The sequence below is a fragment of the Microtus pennsylvanicus genome, chromosome 2 (genome assembly GCF_037038515.1).
Source record: "Microtus pennsylvanicus isolate mMicPen1 chromosome 2, mMicPen1.hap1, whole genome shotgun sequence".
In the NCBI taxonomy this organism is placed as follows: domain Eukaryota; kingdom Metazoa; phylum Chordata; class Mammalia; order Rodentia; family Cricetidae; genus Microtus; species Microtus pennsylvanicus.
Genome location: NC_134580.1, coordinates 32,307,892 through 32,326,722, shown reverse-complemented (window position 1 = coordinate 32,326,722; position 18,831 = coordinate 32,307,892). Strand labels below are relative to the sequence as shown.

Genomic DNA, 18,831 nt, shown 5'->3' with positions numbered 1-18,831 from the left:
ATTTTCAATAAATTCCGAAGTGTAAATACACCAATATGTTTGTTCATGTTTCTGACACAGGGTACTAAAGACAGAGGGTGAGTCTCGGGAGCAAAATATGAAAGTCATCCAAGATTCCAAATTCCTCCCAAGGGCAACTACAGCTTTTATAGGAGATGCGAGATAAAGGTTAAGTGTCCTTTCCAGTATCTTCTGACCTGACCTAATTTTCCCACCAAGTCCTCTGTTCCCCAACAGTACTGGGTTCCATCTCACTGTGCTTTTTTTTTTTTTTTTGATTTTTCGAGACAGGGTTTCTCTGTAGCTTTTGGTTCCTGTCCTGGAACTAGCTCTTGTAGACCAGGCTGGTCTCGAACTCACAGAGATCCGCCTGCCTCTGTCTCCCGAGTGCTGGGATTAAAGGCCTGCGCCACCACCGCCCGGCCTCACTGTGCTTTTTGCCTCTTAAATTCTCTCCTGTTCTGGAACGTCCTTCCTGGAATGAACGAATTGATGCAAAGTGGCGCTCTGGAGAGAAGAAAACATGAATCAGCTGAGCGCGGCCGCTGTGGAGCTCGGCCTGAGGGTGCTCACGCGTAAAAATGAGGTCATTTTAAGAACCCTGTCCCCCACCCCGAAGGTTGTTACCGGGACCAAAGGACACACCAGTAAAGCATCACATCTTGCTCTAATACTGCGACGCTTGCGCGGGCACAGTGACCTGCTCCGCCCCAAGGGAGCCGCCCCTTGACCGCCTCCCGGAGCTCCTGGCGCCCACAGTGGCGTCCGGGCCGCCACGTCGCTTCCCCCACCCTCCCGACACCAGGGTTCCTCAGACTCTGCCGAGTGTAGGTACCCGGTTTACCGGGCCGCGCCCCACACAGCTTGAGGCCTGCGATTGGTTGGTGTGAGTGTCCGTCTACAGAAACCATTGCAGATTGGTCAGATTCGGCGTGGTGAGCGGGCCTCGCAGAGCATAGGAAGGGCGGGGACCCGGATGTGTGTGGTGGCGGCGGCCGAAGAGCTACAGCGCGGAGCTGAGAGGCCTATGGATGAGGAGGACGCGGCGGCCCCGGTAGGCGGGGATCGGGGGCGGGGTCCCGGAGGCCTCGGTTGCTGCAGATCTCCAGGCGGGGGTCCTGGAAGATGGCTCCGGGCTCAGGGGCGGGGCCGGGGCGCTGGTCACTAGTGTTCCTCCCGCCGCGCACGCTCCCTCGGTGAGGGGCCTGTGGAGACCGGGCGGAGCCGCACTGACAGGTTAAGGCCGGGTGGCCCCTGGGTCTCCCCTGAGTGACCGGCGGTGCTGAGGCAGCGTCAGGACCCAGCGCTGCTGCTGCTGGTCGGGGCTGAGGCTACCGCGTTCTTGAAGATCCGAGTCTTCAAGTCTGGGGCTCCAGCTTCTACCTGGTTTTAAGTCCTGGCCCAGGGCCCAGAAGGGGAGCCCTGGTGCTGTGCCACAGGTGTCGCCTCGGCTGGAGCATGTGTGGTCTGCAGCTCCCTCGGAACAGTCCAGATGTGCACACTGGTTTCCAACTGAGCTTAGCCTAGGTTTGCTAAGCACCTACTGTGTGGGGGGCACGGTGCCAGGTGTTTGGGGGGTGGGGTGGGAAGAAAAGATTTCTCCATTCTTTTCCCACTTTTGACTCTCTGGAAAATTTTATTCATTCATTCATTTATTGGCCTTGAGGGTTGTCTAAATACCAAGAGAGTCCCATTCCTTTTCTCCTTCGCTGCTGCCATTTTGGTGGCTGTCACCCCCTGAACTGCTGTCACACTGCAGTAGGGAATGGGGGTTAATTGTTTGGTTGGTTTTTCGAGACAGGGTTTCTCTGTAGCTTTGGGGCCTGGATCACACTGGCCTCGAACTCACAGAGATCCTCCTGCCTCTACCTCCCGAGTGCTGGGATTTAGGCCACCACTGCCTGGCTGATAGGTTCTTTTTTCTTTTGTTTGCGACAAGGCCTCACTATGTTGCCTTGGCTGGCCTGGCATACACTATGTAGACCAGACTGTTCTAGTACTCAGAGATCCATTTGCCTCTGTCTGGGATTAAAAGTGCTAGAATAATTGCCAGGCTGTAGTGGCACATGACCTCAATCCCAGCACTCTGGAGGCAGAAGCAGGTGGATTTCTGCAAGTTTGAGGCCAGCCTGGTCTACAGACTGCATGAGTTCCAGGACAGCCAGGACTAAATGAAGAAATTCTGTCTCAAAATAACAAAAAACCAAACCAAAACAAAAGGTGCTGGGATTATGGGCAGGTGAGATGGCTTGGTGGTTAAGAGCACTGGCTTGCTGGGCATGGTGGCACACACCTTTCTAGCACTTGGGAGGCAGAGTCAGGCAAATCTCTGCTAGTTCGAGGCCAGCCTGGTCTACAGTGTGAGTTCCAGGACAGGGAGGACTACGCAGAGAAACCCTGTCTTGACACAGACACACACACACACCCCAGAAAAAAAATATCACTGGCTTCTCTCCCAGAGGTCCCAGGGTTCAATTCCCAGCACCCACATGGCACCTCACAACTGTCTGCAATTCCAGTTCCAGATGATCTGATGCCCTCTTCTGGTCTCCGAAGGCACCAGGCATATACAGTATGCACAGACATACATGCAGGAAAATACCCATACACAGAAAGATAATAAAAAAATTTAAAAACTGCTCAGATTAAAGACAAGTACCGGGGGCTGGAGAGATGGCTCAGTGGTTAAGAGCACTGCCTGCTCTTCCAAAGGTCCTGAGTTCAATTCCTAGCAACCACATGGTGGCTCACAACCATCTGTAATGAGGTCTGGTGCCCTCTTCTGGCCTGCAGGCATACAAGCAGACAGAATACTATAAAATAAATAAATAAATATTTTAAAAAAATAAAATAAAGACAAGTACCGTCATACCCAGCAAGATTTTATATGTTTTAAAATCATACTGTTTCTCGCTTAAAATGGCACAGAGGTTTCTCACTATCCTTGAAATAAAATTTAACTCCTGACTGGATAGTCCTTAGCCTTATTCACCTTAGTCTTATTGTCTTAGTCTTATTTGCCTTCTGTCTTTCTCTACCAGACACTTTTTTCTACCCAAGGGCCTGTGCCTCGATGACTGCTTCTTCTTGTACTCTCATATTGCCTCCTTTCCTTCCAGCTTATATGCAGTACTTCTGAGACTGTCCCCATCCACTGTCTGCTACATCTCTGTGTTTTCCACTGGCTAAAATGGCCATTTGTGCTTATTACTTGCTATGCTTCCTCATACCCACAAGATTGGAAACTGTGAGAACACGAATCCCATCTATTTTGCACATAGCTTTGTTCCTAGCTTTGACGACAGTGCACATGGTAAAGGTCCAATAAGTACCTGTTAACTGAGTGGCTAAGATTGGAGTTATTGAGCTGGGCAGTGGTGGCGCACGCCTTTAATCCCAGCACTCGGGAGGCAGAGGCAGGCGGATCTCTGTGAGTTTGAGGCCAGCCTGGTCTACAGAGCTAGTTCCAGGACAGGCTCCAAAACCACAGAGAAACCCTGTCTCGAAAAACCAAAAAAAAAAAAAAAAAACAAAAACAAAACAAAGACTGGAGTTATTGAGATTCAGTTAGATATCTCGTCTCAAGTCTGGGACACTCTGCACATTCAAGATTGAACAGGCTGAGCTAGTCTATGCTGAGCCTACTTCCTTCTCGGTCTTTTCTGTTCTCTTAGGTTTGTTCTCATGAACAAGATGGATGACCTCAACTTGCACTACCGGTTTCTGAATTGGCGAAGGAGGATTCGGGAGATTCGAGAGGTCCGGGCCTTCCGATATCAGGAGAGGTTCAAGCATATCCTTGTGGATGGTGACACTTTGAGGTGAGTGTAGGGAAATGGTTCCACGTTGTCCTTGTCAGTCTTTTTCCAGGTCTTAGGTGGGACACAGGTGTTTGAGAGAGAGCACCCTGTGTTGCACTGAGGGGCATCCCAGTGGCCTCTGTGCCACTTTCTGCCTCTTGTCACTGGGTCACTCAGGTTGTCCTGGGTGTTATTTAGTGTGTCTGTAGGGGATAGCGGTTGAAGGACAACGTGAGGAAGTGTTCTCAGATCAGGTGGGACCACTGAGCATCTCACCAGTGGGTCTATGTTTTGTTTTGTTTTTGTGACAGACAGGCTGCCCTAAGACTAGTTTTCCAAAAGCTGGGGTTACAGGCACATGCCACCTCAGCTGTCTTGGCTCACTGTCTTCTGTTCTGATTGGGAAGTTCCCACGGCAGGTGTCGGAGGGTCAGAGTCCCCTTCTGCCTACATTTCACAGACTGGTTCCGCAGGGAGTGGCTGGGGAGCGCCAGTTCTATAGGGACACAGTCACCCACTCTGTGACTCTAGCACTTTGGTTTATTTTTCTCTCATTTGTCTTAAACATACCCTGACTCCTTCCTGCCTGTTGGACAGTTGTCATCTAAAGGGAGAAGGAAGTAGCATTATTTAGCCTGAGGGAAAGAAAGCTGAAATATAAGGACGGAGAGACTCTTCCAGTCTGAAGTCCTTTGACAGAGGCAGGAAATCAGTTGTTCTCTGGTTCCTCTGAGGACAGGGCTAAAGGCAAGGCTGAAGTTGCAACAAGAGGAACTCTCCTCCCTCCCTCCTCTCCTCACTCCCTTCCTTCCTTCCTCTGTCCTTCCTTCCTTCCTACCCCCCATCTTTCTTTTCCAAAACATGGTTTCTCTGTATAGTCTTGCTGCCCTAGACCTTACTCTATAGACCAGACTGGCCCCAAACTCAGAACTTCTCTTCCTGCAGCCTCCCAAGTGTTGGGATTAAAGGTGTATACCACCATGCCTGGCTATGTGCCGATTTTCTAAAGTCTGCTGTGAGTTCTCTGTGTTTCACAAGGTTGGGCTTGCCTGCTCATAGAATTTTTCTGTATTTCTTTAGTTACCATGGAAATTCTGGTGAAGTTGGCTGCTATGTGGCATCTCGACCCCTGACCAAGGACAGCAATTATTTTGAGGTGATCAAGCAGTAGATGGGCAAAGCTGGGGAACCGGGATGTGGTGATGGGGTTGCTGATGTGGAGTGAATACGTCATGTTCCAAGGAGCTCTTCTGGATTTATGACCTGGTCTTTTAAATTTTCCATCAATGTTTCTTTGGGAGAAGGGTGAAGGACAGCCTGACTCGTGGTCTGAGAGACAGGTACCTTGGGTGTCACCTCCCTTGCCCTGTGTTCTGCTGTCCCCTGGCCTACGTAGACTTTGACCCGTCCGTGTCTCACTTTCCTAGTTTAGTGGTTCTCAATCATCCCAACGCTGCGACCCTTTATTACATTTCCTCATGATGTGGTGGCCCCCAACCATAAAATTATTTTCTTTTTTTTTTTAATGATTTTATTTATTATGTATACAACAGTCTGCCTCCCTGTATGCCTGCAGGCCATAAGAGGGCGCCAGATCTCATTACAGATAGTTTTGAGCCACCATGTGGTTGCTGGGAATTGAACTCAGGACCTCTGGAAGAACAGTCAGTGCTCTTAACCACTGAGCCATCTCTCCAGCCCCATAAAATTATTTTCATTGCTACTTTATAATTGTAATTTTGCTACTGTTATGAATTGTAATATGAATATCTGTGTTTTCCATTGCTCTTTGGTGACCCCAGTGAGAGAATCACTTGACCCCTAAGAGGTCAAGACCCACAGGTTAAGAACTGCTGCCCTAATAGAAGCCCAGAATTGATCCTATGCCTAACTTTATTATTATTATTATTGTTATTATTATTATAAATGCCCATGTGTGGGTGTGTGCATGTGAATGTAGTCAGTGCCCACAGAGGCTAGAAGTTAGAAGTGTCAGATTGGCAAAGACCTGGGGTTACTGGTGATTGTGAACTACCTGATGTGGATCATGGGGGCCAAACTCTGATCAGTATGGACTTTAAAACTGATGAGCCAGATCTCCAGCTCCACCCCTACTTTTTTTTCCCTTTTTTTTTTTAAATATTTATTTATTTATTTATTAGGTATACATTATTCTGTTTGCTTGTATGCCTGCAGGGCAGAAGAGGGTACCAGACCTCATTACAGATGGTTGTGAGTCACATTATGGTTGCTGGGAATTGAACTCAGGACCTTTGGAAGAGCAGGCAATGCTCTTAACCACTGAGCCATCTCTCCAGCCCTCCTTTTTTTTTTTTTTTTTTTTTTTTTTGAGACAGGATCTCCCTATGTTGGCCTGAAACTCTCTGTCTCTCCGTGTACACTAGACTGTCCTGGAACTATCACCTGTCTCTGCCTCTGGAGTGCTGGGATTAAGGGTGTAAGCCATCATGCCCAGCCAAGGCTTAAGAATGGTTGCCTAAATAATCACAAGAAAGAGGCCCTGCCTTTCCTTGCTCTCTCATGCAGATCCTGTCCTCTCTCACCCCCGGGTCTCTTTGAGCCCTGAAGTTCGTTCAGTTGTCTGTCACTGGGAACTGTTCTTGATCTCTCCCCTTCAGGTATCCATTGTGGACAGTGGTGTTCGGGGCACCATTGCTGTGGGGCTGGTCCCTCAGTACTACAGCTTGGATCACCAGCCTGGCTGGTTGCCCGACTCCGTAGCCTACCATGCTGATGATGGCAAGTGAGTGGTTCTTTGCTGTGAAGTTGAAGTCTAGATGTGGAGGATAAGCTGCCCTGCCTCTGGGTGGTTTCTCCACCACTTCCTATCTTGGGTTTTTTCATAATCTTAAGTAGGTAAGGCACACTTGTGGGTGTGTGGGTGAGAGAGGGTGACGCGAATACCAGGACACAGGTGGATGCCATCAAGAGTGGAGAAGGTGTTGTGGAGTAGAAGCAGGTACCACAGTTCTGTCTTGTGCCACTCTCTCTATAGGCTATACAATGGCCGAGCCAAGGGGCGCCAGTTTGGCTCAAAGTGCAATTCTGGGGACCGGATTGGCTGTGGCATTGAGCCTGTGTCCTTTGATGTGCAGACTGCCCAGATCTTCTTCACCAAGAATGGGAAACGGGTGAGTGGGAAACCATCTGAGAGGGCTCAGTGGCTTGTCTTTGCCTGAGGGAACCATCTGAGAGGGCTCAGTGGCTTGTCTCTGCCTGAGGGAACCGTCTGAGAGGGCTCAGGGGCTTGTCTCTGCCTGAGGGTCTGTGAGCGTGACCATGGAGAGTCTGGTGGCTTTGTTCCCTGCCGCCTCTTCCCTGCCCTGGGCAGCTGGGACATGATCCAGGTCCTTGGCTTAGAGGGGCAAGTATCTACAACCAGCATGGGGAGAGATACAGGATTTGGAGGAAGGAAGAGTTTGTGAATGTAGCTAACATGGTAGTGTGTTTGCCTAGCATGCCCAAGGCTCTGGGTTCAGTTCCCAGCATCGCCGAAACAGGGTGCCTGAGGCACTCAGGAAATGGAGGCTCTGAGAATCAGGAGTTCCAAGTCTTTCTTGCTGTGTAGTGAGTTCAAGGACAGTTTGGGTTACTTGAGGCACTATCTTTAAAAATGTTTTCTTTAGGGATGTGGCCCTGGGAAGCTACTCGTGTTCCAGAAGATGACTCTACATCCTTGCACATATAGGCAACACTAAGTTGACTCAGTGGGTTTTAAAAAAAAAATAGTACAGGAAGTTAGGAGGGATACCTGGCTGTGGGGGAGGTAGGGAAGAAATTGGAGGGGAGAGAATGGGGGGTGGATTTGATCAAACCTCATAATATGCATGTATGAAATTCTCAATAAAACTGTAAAAAGCGGGGCTGGAGAGATAGCTCAGTGGTTAAGAGCACTGACTGCTCTTCCAGAGGACCCGGGTTCAATTTTAAGTCCCCACATGGCAGTTCGCAGCTGTCTGTAACTCCAGTTCCAGGGAAGCTACGCTGTGTCAGCTGTAGGGCCTGGTTGGTTTGAATATTTGGGGCAATATGTACTTTGGTTTTATTTTCTTTCTTTTACTCCCTGAACCCTTTTCTCTTCAGAGGTGGTGGCTTTGGTAAGAGAGAGAAACACAACTCTTTCCCTCTCCTTCCCTACTCCCACACCGCTGGGGAAGATTGCTTCTCAAGCCAGACAAGAGGTTGCTTCCTTTGCAGCCTTAGCAGGTGGGCATAGGTGCTGCTGTGGCACTCATGCAGGTGTTTGCAGAGTTGGCAGCAAGTCCAGAGACTGAGGCTTGACTTCTAGCTCCATGGAACTTGCTTGGCAAGGAGCACTTACCAAATGTTAAACTCTCCTGGGCCTCTGTTCTTCAGTCTGTGAGTGTGTGTGTGTGATAATTCTTAGTTTTACCATCTTGGAAGTGCCCTTTTGAGAACTGGATGAGCTGTGGGAAAGTGAACCACATGGCAACTTCCTCCTCTCTCCTTGTGCTGCAGGTGGGCTCCACCATCATGCCCATGTCCCCAGATGGGCTCTTCCCAGCAGTTGGTATGCATTCCCTGGGTGAGGAGGTGAGGCTGCACCTCAATGCTGAGTTGGGCCGTGAGGATGACAGCGTCATGATGGTGGACAGTTATGAAGATGAATGGGGCCGGCTGCATGATGTCAGAGTCTGTGGGACCGTAAGTAAAAGGCAATGAGGGTGAATGGTCTGGGAAGAACACATGTGGACATCAATACCATGCTTAGACATTGCTTAGAATGAGGAGGAAGAACAGTGTCATCTCCAACCATTCTTTCTTTGAGACAGGGTCTCATTGTGCAGACCAGGCTGGCCTGGAACTCACAGAGATCCACTTGCCTCTGCCTCCCGAGTGCTGGGATTAAATGCAGGTCACTTTGCCTTGCTCTTTCTTTTCTTCTCCTTGAGATACCTCAGTAATGTTACTTGGTCTTGAATTTGCTTTCCACTGGCTGTGGCCTCTTGAGCCCCAGTCCTGTGCTGCCTCACCTAGTAGAGAGGCTTTTGTGCAACTTTGGAAAGTGGAAGTTTGGGTAAAATAACCTGAGGCCTTGGCAAGGTTCTTGGAGTCCAAACATGTGATCTGAGTGTCACCCCTTCCTTCTTTTCCCTTCATCTGGGAGCTCACATTGGCTGTTGATTCCCAGAATAGCCTGGTTTGCAGGTTTCTCTTTCTTCAGGGTTTGAGAACTGATTTGGAAGCCCACTTCTTATTCTTCCCTTTTGGCTTGATTCAACTCTAGTCATAGAACTGATGAACAAATATGGGAGAAGAGTCTAGGAATTGGATTTAGTCAGATTTTCTCCCCTGAATAATGACACAGAAACTTATTGATTATGAAAGCTTGGCCTTAGCTTAGACTTGTTCCCAATGAGCTCTTAAAACTTAAATTTATATTAATCTACGTTCTGCTGTGTGGATCGTTACCTCTCCTTCCATACTGTATGCCTGCATCTTGTTGGAGAATTTCTACTTCTCTTGATTCCTTCCTAGAGTTCTTATCTCTGCCTGGCAGTGTCCTGCCTATCCTCCCCTGCCTAGCTGTTGACTGTTCAGCTCTTTACTAGACCAGTCAGAAGGTGCCTTGACAGAGACACATTTTCACAGTGTGCAAACAGATTGTCCCACAACAGTTGGGTTTTGGTGTTGGTTGTGGTGGTGGTGCTGGTTATTGAACATAGAACATTGCATATGCTAAACAAGTCCTTTCCCAGTGAACTGTGTGTATCTCTAGGTCTTTTATTATTTTGGGGGGATAAGGTCTTAGCTAAGCTGCCCTGGCTGATATCTAAACTCAATCTTTAACCCAGGCAGGTCTTGAACTTCGAATTTATATACTTCCACCTTCCAAGAAGTGAGGATTACAGGCCTGCATACAGGCCCAGTTTTGGGGATCTTGAATAAACTTAAGTGTTAATCTCTTCTTTGTTTTTTGTAGAAGATGACAAGACAGGGCTGGAGAGATGGCTCAATGGTTAAGAGCATTGCCTGCTCTTCCAAAGGTTCTGAGTTCAATTCCCAGCAACCACATGGTGGCTCACAACCATCCGTAATGAGGTCTGGTGCCCTCTTCTGGCCTGCAGACATACACACAGACAGAATATTATATACATAATAAATAAATAAAATGTTTAAAAAAAAAAGATGACAAGACAGATGGAAGATGTCAGGGAGGACCTGGAGCCTCCCAGCTTTCAAGCCCCTCTCTTCAGACCTGCAGTTGCCTCTCTGGGGCTTGAGCTTTCCTGGGCTGTCTTGCTGCCTGCCCTCTGTGCCTCTTGCTGTGTTGGGAGTGAAGAGATGCGAGTCAGGAGTTTAACTGACCTCTTGTGAGATGCTCAGTCCTCCCACTTAAAATTCTTCTCCCGCTGCCTTTCCGCTCCCAGCCTGGTCTTTGGCCTTCTCGCCTCAACGCAGGTTTTTTTCAAATTGTCCTGTGAGAGGGAAACAGAAGTAGTGGGGGATGGAAGTGGGTTATGAGCAAGGCCTTTCCTTGTGGAGCGCCAGGTAAACTGAGCTCAGAGAACATGTGCACCCTCCTGCTGTTCTGATGCCCTGCTTCCCTCTGGCCCGGGGTGTGAGGGCTGAGGTGGTTGTGAGCCAAGGCCTCAGATGCTCATCCTTGACTCATCGCTTCTTTGTTTCCCCTTCTGCCATCATTTTAACAACATCCACAGAGTTGAACTTGGGCCTGAGCCAGGGCCATGTTCCAGCTCTCATCTATGACCTCTCCTCCAATGTTTTCCTGGCATCCTTCCTCTGCCTGGACCTGTCTCCACTCCATTCCCAGCCCCTCCCAGGCATCTTTTCTAATTGAGGTGGAATCCTGTAGACATTATAAATAGTCTTTCTTTCGTCCTACCCTCAGCGTCCTCAGTCCACTCAGGAACTTTTTTCTCTTAAGTGTAGCTTTAGAGTTTGTCTGTCTTTAAGCCCCCACACCTCAGCTTAGGACTGCTGGCAGGTTAAGTTCACTGCACCATGAGCATAGGCTCCCCTGCAGTGGACTCAGGCAGCTGTCTGTCTGTCTGTCTGTCTGTTTTTAGACAGTCTCATACTGTCAGTCTGCCCTGGAACTCAGGCTAGCCTTAAATTTTTGGTAATCTTCCTACCTCAGCCTCCTGAGTCCTGAGGTTACTGACGCGAGCTACCAGGCCTGGCTATGAGTCAGTCTCTTTCTCTCTCTAGTTCTTTGGTGTATCTTTTACTCATTTATTATTGAATTTATTGTGTGTGTGTATGTGTGCATGTGGAGGTCAGAAGACAAATATAGATGGGTCTCTCCCTCTGCCATGTGGGTTCTAGGAGTTGAAGTTTGTTGGTCAGGCTTGGCAGCAAGTGCGTTTACCCCCTTAGCCGTCTCTTCAGCCCTAGGAATGAGTAAAGGACAAATGTCCTTTTAGGTTTGCCGACTGTCCCATCTTTCAAATGAGGACAACGTGCCCGGTTTCTTTCATCTTCTATTCTTTTGTACCATCTACTGTATTTCTAATCAGAGCTGTGTTGTCCTGGAAGGAGAGTTCCTTCCTTTAAAGATGACTAGACTACGGTTTCATTCTTTGCCCTTGTTTTTCACATTCCTTGCCCTTGGGCCCAAGGCCTTCTTCAGGCTTAGCTGGTAGCCTCAGTAGGGTGCCCCAGAACCATGGAGGTTTGGAAAGGCCTCAAATCTGACCTAATCTAAAGTTTCTCTCAGACGGACATAAGTGGTACTTCAGTTGGAACAGTTATTTTTTTAACATTCATTCATTTGTGTGTGTGCACACATGCACATAACATGGCATGCGTGTGGAGATCAAAGCTAATTTATAGGAATCCTTTCCTTCTACCACCATGTGGGTCCTGGGGCCCAACTTGGTCATCAGGCTTGCCGGTTAGTGTCTTTCGCTGCTGAGTCGTCTTACCAGCCCAGGACACTTCCTCATGTGCAGGAGACAGTTAGTGTCTAACATCCAGACACAAGTTACTGGTAGGGTTATGGTAGCACAGCATGTTTCCCACATTTTCAAACATTCTCTTGTTCTGTGAAGAGCGGTCCTAGTAAAAGTGAAGGGACTCGCTCAAATTGTCAACTAGCCAGTGAATAGGGAAAGTAGGCCCAGATAGCCATTCCTTGACCTATTCCTGTGTCCTTTTTGACAGTTTAATACTGATAGCTCACGACTTAATTGTGATGTGAGAACTGTGTGCATTCAGTAGAAGCCATAGTTCAGATATTATTATTATTATTTAGACAGGGCCTCACTTTGTAACCTTGTCTGGCCTGGAACTCTCTATGTATACCAGGATGGCTTTGAGTTCACAAGGATCCTCCAGCTTCAGTCTCCTGAATGCTGGGATTAAAGGCATGTGTCACTGTACCAGGCTGTACTTCAGATTTTGAATTTTTGAGGTAGGTCAGTGGTCAGACACTTGTCTTACGTGCATGAAGCCCTGAATTCATTTAATCCCTAGTACTACAAGGGAGAAAAAGATTTTGAATTTTGATCTTCTCCCAAGTTATTGGGCATTGACAGCAAGCTACGGCACTCGCCGGCACTCTGCAGCACGCTGCGTCTACGCTGTTGGTCAGGTGATGGCAGTGTTCGTTATTGTTTCTTCCTTCCAGAGGCAGCATCTCACTACCCCATCTGGCCTTGAGCCACTAGATAGTGAAGATAGTGAAGCTGACCTTGATCCAATCCTCCTGCTTTTACCTCCTGAGTGCTGGGGCTATCAGCACACCTGCTCTATGATGGCTGGGGATTGATGAACACTAGGCAAATTCTGCCACCTGAGCCACGGTTCCAATCAACCTGCCTGCCTGCCTTGGTGTTTTGCCTGCATGTGTATCTTTGTACCATGTGTATGCCTGCTGCCTTTGGAGGTCACAAGAGGGCATGGATCCCCTGGAACTGTAGTTACAGATGGTTATGAATCAGTATGTAGTTGCTGGGAACCTAACCTTCGTCTTTTGGAAGAGCAGCAAGTGCTATTAACCACTGAGCCCTCTCTTTAGCTCCTGTTGTAGCTCTTTTTGAGTGAGTTCTGCCGGGTGAGTTCTTTCCCTACTGTCTGTAACCTCAGTTTTCCCTCCTTTTAAAGAAGTCCTAGGTTCCCTTGCCTTAGAGGGCTGAAGATGTTGAAGGATTGCTGCTGCCCCAGGGCCAGCAAAGTGAGGTCATGTTGGAGATGGTTGTAGGAGCTGGCTGTCTGTACATTAGACTAATCTTGTCTTTGTTTACTGTTCACTGTTCTTACATGCTCCTTACAGTGGCAGCTTTGGTACAGAAAAGAAGAGGATCCTCCCTAGATCCAGCTCCAGAGGAGGCTGTGTTGAGGCCCAGCTGGGAGCTTGTTCTTGATTCCTGTTTCAGCTACTTCTGAGCCCATCATGCTTGCTCCTGTTGGGAAGAACTAGTCTCTGCTGGCCAGAAGTGAGAGAGTGGGAATCAACAAGAGAAGAGAGTGTAGACAGAATTCTGATCTGCAGCTTCAGCTAAGCTCTCGGTGGTCTGCAGCCCCTGTAACGGGCATGAGTGGGGGTGGTGTGCTTGAGGCTCTCATGGAGAGGGTTCCCTCTCCCCAGCTAAGGTGCACAGCAGGATAACTGGGGCTGGAGCTTTCTCAGGGTAGAACTCTTGACTATATGGTGCATAGTACTATTAATATCATCCTCGGTGGCCTAAGGGTTGTTTTTTGCTCTAGTGGGAGATATAGGCTGAGAGGTCATGTCCATTATGATTGGTTGTTACACTATCCCAGTCCCCATTTCCTGACAGAATGTGTGTTTTCATTAACTGGCCGTGGCGGGCTCCATTGATGCCCTGATCACTTCATCTTATCTTTACTATTTTTGAAGCTACAAGTAGTATTGTCCCCATTTTACTGATGAAGACATTAAGGCTTTTTTTCCCTGTTTTTCTTTTTCTTCTTTTTGGTTTTGTTTTGCTGTTTTTTCAAGACAGGGTTTCTCTGTGTTGTAGTCCTGGCTGTCCTGGAACTCACTTTGTAGACCAGGCTGTCCTCAAACTCACTGAGATCTGCCTCCTGAGTGCTGGGATTAAAAGCATGCACCACCACTGCCCGGCAAGGCTTTTTTTCTTATATGAATGTACAATGAATATACGTTGTTCAAGCTTAGTAACAACTAAGTAATAGTAATACTAGGTAGGGTTTGAACTTCATCTTTCAAGCTAAGAGGCAATCAAGGCATAGACTGAAGGACCAAACCTACAGATCCTGACAACCAAGGCTCTAGAAGTCAAATCTCCAGAGTCCCAAAATGGTACCCAGAAAAGATCTGCCAGGGAGGTGACTCCCTGCTCTAAGCTGTCTATGTTGAAGGCTCAGGAGGACTTGCTGGGAGCAGGAGAACAACCTCTAATTTGGGGTGACCGCCCTGAGATAGGATGGATGGTTCCACTCTTGCTCAGGGCTGGAATGTCAGCGACTGCCCCAGTGTTCTTCAGGAACCGTGGGTGTGGGTGAAGTTCCATGTCAAGGCCAGTCATCCTTATGGCCTCTTGCCCTTAGGAAGTATCCCCACCCTGTCAGTAGAACCGCAGCCGCAGCCCCCTGTGGGCTTAGGCAGAGGGAATGGTTGGGCGGGTTTTTCCCAAGGATCAGGATCTGGATCAGTTGCCTTTTGGCCATGGAACTAGAGAACACCCTGTTTCCAACATAGAGGCCAGTTGGATAGGATGGGTCAAAGGCAGCTGTGGGGTCTCTGATCCAGCTCTGCAGCATTGGTGGAAAGAGTGGGTCATAGGCTGCTTGATAGATGAGGCTAATAGACACCAAACGACCCTTCTCCTGGCTAGGGAGAGATACTGAGCAGAGCCAGGCCGGGGAACACTCTAATGGCTACAGACAGAATACATGGTGGGTCTGGGTGTGGCCCTGCGGCTCCCACGCACCTCTGGCTTTTCCCCATCTGTCCTCACTTGTCTTTGGAGTATAGGAGGGTAGACTTGGAGGATCTGGAGGTGAGCAGAGTGAGATCTTCTTGTCCACTCTGAAGGGGGATGAGTAGGGCTGGCTTCTGCAGGAGACACCCTCAGGCCTTCAGGGTGGTGTAGGATGTTAGTGTGGTGAGGCCATTTTCGTCAGGTTTGCTAGGGATTAGCGGAGGAGGCCCAGGACATGTGCTTTCTAGAGAGTAGGAGGAAAGTCTTGAGGGGCAGTTAGGTTAGTTAAAAGGGAATCAAGGGCCGGGCGGTGGTGGCACACGTCTTTAATCCCAGCACTTGTGAGGCAGAGGCAGGTGGATCTCTGTGAGTTCGAGGCCAGCCTGGTCTACAAGAGCTAGTTCCAGGACAGGAACCAAAAGCTACGGAGAAACCGTGTCTCGAAAATTAAAAAAAAAAAAAAAAGGGAATCAAGGAATCCTAGGTGATGCTAGGTAGGTAAAAGGAGATGGGGTTGAGCCCCACTGTTACCATGACATTTGGTAGGTAAAGCTTCCCAGATTGGGGTTGTTACCCTGTTGTATGCAGGCAAGACCATGAGGGACTGAAGGGCCCCAGAACCTGTCTTATCCACCTTCTACCTTCACACCCAACTCCAGCCTGAGTGAGGGTTGGGAACTGGAGTACCTGCCGTTTTTTTCACCTTTGCCCATGTAAAAGGAAGGATAGAGTTGTTATCTCTAGGTTCTTGGCTCTTTTGAGCACCTCCCTGACCCAGAAAGGAGTGTTCATTTCAGGGCCAAGTGGGACAGGTCTTGAGAAACCACGTCAGTCCCATCTGTGCAGAATTGGCTTCTGAGCCTGTCCCCTCCCCTCGTGTATCTGCGGTTGGCTCCTAACTCCTACATGCTCCTTGCTCTCCTTCCTCTTCCAGGAAGGAAGGCAGGCTTGGGTTGTCCAAGGAATGGATGTTCCAGCCTAAAGACCCCAGTGAGCTTCCCACATCTCACACTCACCACCTGTTTCTGCCATCCTTGTCCTCTGCCTGCCTAGAATTCAGAGTCCACTTTGCCTTTAGAATCCCTTTTCATTTAGCCAGGGGATTCTGTCAGACTCAGAAAACTGGTCCAGTGTCCAGGAAAGTATTCCCCTGACCTCTGCCCTCTGGCTCTTACTCCACAGCTGCTGGAATATTTGGGGAAGGGGAAGAGTATCGTGGATGTGGGGCTGGCTCAGGCCCGGCACCCACTCAGCACCCGTAGCCATTACTTCGAGGTGGAGATTGTGGACCCTGGAGAGAAATGCTACATCGCCTTGGGGCTGGCCAGGAAGGTGGGCACCAAGTGCTGTCTTTCTCCCTGTGGGGTCAGTTTGGGGCTGTTGGGATGGGGCCAGGAAACGCTGGGAAACCTGGACAGGGGCCTGTAGAGGAAAGTTGTGAGCTGAGGCAGAGCGTAGTTCTAAGTGTTTGTTTAGAGGACAGACCTTGTGACAGAAGACAGTGTCCCAAGTGTGTCACCTTGTCTGGCACTGCCAGCCCATTTGAGTTGTTGCTGAGTCAGATGCCCCTTTCTTCTGTTTCTGTCCCTGTTCATCATGGGTGATGTCACAGACTTCCTTTTGTCTTCCTGCTGTAGGATTATCCCAAGAACAGGCACCCTGGCTGGAGCAGAGGGTCTGTGGCGTACCATGCAGGTGAGTGGAGGCTGGGGAGATGGGACACTGGGTCCCACATTCTGCAGACTCGCGTGTAGCTTCTGCTGGTGTGGAGGCTGGGGAGATGGGACACTGGGTCCCACATTCTGCAGACTCGCGTGTAGCTTCTCTTTTCCTTTTTCTAGGCTGCTCAGACTTTCCCATCATCTTATTTTTATTCTCAGTCCTGAAAGTCAGAGGCAGAGGACAGGGAAGGAGGACTGGGCCAGAGTGAACACTGCAGGCCCTTCCTGAAGATTGCTCAGATTTCCTGTAGGGTTTCCCGCCTGGACTCCCCTCCCTCCCTTCCCAGCTTGCTCATCCACCCTAGGGACTCTGTCCTTCTGACCAGTTCAATCAAATGGACATTGTTTTCTTTTTTAAAACCTAGCATCCTTCATGCACCTGTCTCTGACCTTTCTGTCACCCTGAGAATTGTAGAGTCAGCCCCTTCAATGTGTCCTTTCCCCCCTCCAACAGATGATGGGAAGATCTTCCATGGCAGTGGTGTGGGGGACCCCTTTGGGCCACGCTGTTACAAAGGGGACATTATGGGCTGTGGAATCATGTTCCCCCGGGACTACATTCTGGACAGTGAGGGTGAGTGAAATTGGGCAGCAGCCAGACTGCTCAGGGCAGTGGGCGGTAGGTACCATAGGAGCTCATGTTTTCTGTCTCCTAGGGGACAGTGATGACAGTTGTGACACAGTAATCTTGTCCCCAACTGCCCGGGCTGTCCGGAATGTCCGAAATGTCATGTACCTGCACCAGGAAGGTGACGAGGAAGAGGAGGAAGAGGAGGAGGAAGAGGAAGAAGAGATAGAGCAGGAGCATGAGGGCAGGAAGGTGGTGGTGAGTAGGGGTTTGGGCTCACTCTGGGTCCCGGGGAGACCACGAGTGAAAACAGGACCCCTGGGAGCAGGTGGGAGGAGGAGTCAAGGTCTGGAGCTGCCAGGGCTCACAGTAGCTCTAAGAGTCCAGGCTATGTAGTTCCGGCCTATTTTCCAGCCTCGACCCGCCCTCTTGTGGTTGCTTCCCATATCACCCCAAAAGACTCCCAAAGTTGGGCTTCATGCCTGAGTATCCCCAGGGGAGAGACCAGTGTCCACCTTCTCTCTGCCTCCACCACCAGGTTTTCTTCACCCGGAATGGCAAGATCATAGGGAAGAAGGATGCTGTTGTGCCTTCTGGAGGCTTCTTTCCAACCATTGGAATGCTCAGTTGTGGGGAGAAGGTGAAAGTTGACCTGCACCCCTTAAGTGGCTAAGGCTTCACTGCGCATCTGCCCTTCTCCTTCTGCAGCCTCCCTCCAGTCTCCCCCAGGGTTTGTTCACCAGCAGGCCCTGAGAGGACATTACCCTGCCCCTACCAGCTCAGGGCCCAGTCAGGCTGGACCTTCTGTCCCTGGGCCTGAGCCTTTGGTGATAGGAATGGGCAGAGAACAGTGTTGATGTCCCCTTGCTTTGGTTAGTGGGCACCCAGATCTCCTTTTACTCACTGGACCCTGTGGAAACTGGGAGGCGTAAGCCTACCTGCTGTTTGGGCTGAGGGTGAAGTAGAGGCAGCCTGCCTGTCCCTATTTACCCATAGTTCCCCTGAAACCTCTTTTCATTCCCTGCCCTCATGTGAGCCAGTTGCTGCTGTCTCCCCCTGGCTGGGCTAGGGGGTCTGTCTTGGCCATCTCTCCTTTCACCGGCTGCTGTCCTAAGTCACATCTAGGGTCTCCATTGAGAGACAACCCCGCCCCCACACTCAAGCACCACAGAAAGCCTGAGCCTGGCTCCCTACCTGCCCCCACACAGACTACCCTTACTACATGTGAGTGCGGGCCTGTGTGGTGGCATGGGACTGTAGCCCTTGCTTCTTCTCCTTGTCTGCACTCTTCCTCAAGGCACCGCTAGCCCTGGCTCCCCGAGATGGGGCTAAGGCTCTAGGCATGTATTACGTTGTGGCTTTCGCTCAGGGCCACAGCTGTCCCCTCACCTCCCTTTCCTTGCTCACTCCCCGACCCTGTGCCCAGCTTGCTGCTTGTGCCAGTTGACTGTTTTTGCTTCAGTGTTTGATTCTAGAGTCTACATAGACCCCCCGCCCCGCAACCAACTCCCCCATCTTCTCCCCCCATTTCAGGGGCTCTTGGTCTCAGTTTGCACAGTGGGTTGAACTGGGGGGGGGGTGCTGTTGTGCTGCTGGGGCTACTTTGCCCCTCCTTCCGGCCCTGCACTATGATGTATGAAATGTATGTACAGACCAGAAATGTTTATACACCCAATAAAGACGGAGTTTCCATATTTATCAGGACACACAGAAAGGGACTCCTTTCTGGAAAGTCAGAGGGCCAGGGCAAGTTGGTATTGGCAGCTGAGGGTGGGTGGCCCCAGGCATCTCCTGCACACAGGCCGGCAAGGGGATGTCTCTTGCAG

The 18,831-nt window shown here is 49.8% G+C and overlaps 1 protein-coding gene across 1 annotated transcript; it reads left to right on the top strand.

The window, feature by feature from the left end:
• The first annotated feature begins 728 nt into the window (after positions 1-728).
• Positions 729-18,709, top strand: Spryd3 (SPRY domain containing 3). Its single transcript, XM_075960750.1, has 11 exons — positions 729-1,054; positions 3,675-3,821; positions 4,881-4,956; positions 6,440-6,564; positions 6,817-6,952; positions 8,301-8,486; positions 15,899-16,048; positions 16,354-16,411; positions 16,892-17,011; positions 17,094-17,263; positions 17,544-18,709. Exons 1-11 carry the CDS (start codon positions 1,032-1,034, stop codon positions 17,676-17,678), a joined length of 1,326 nt encoding a protein of 441 aa, XP_075816865.1. The 5' UTR covers positions 729-1,031; the 3' UTR covers positions 17,679-18,709.
• Positions 18,710-18,831: the final 122 nt, after the last annotated feature.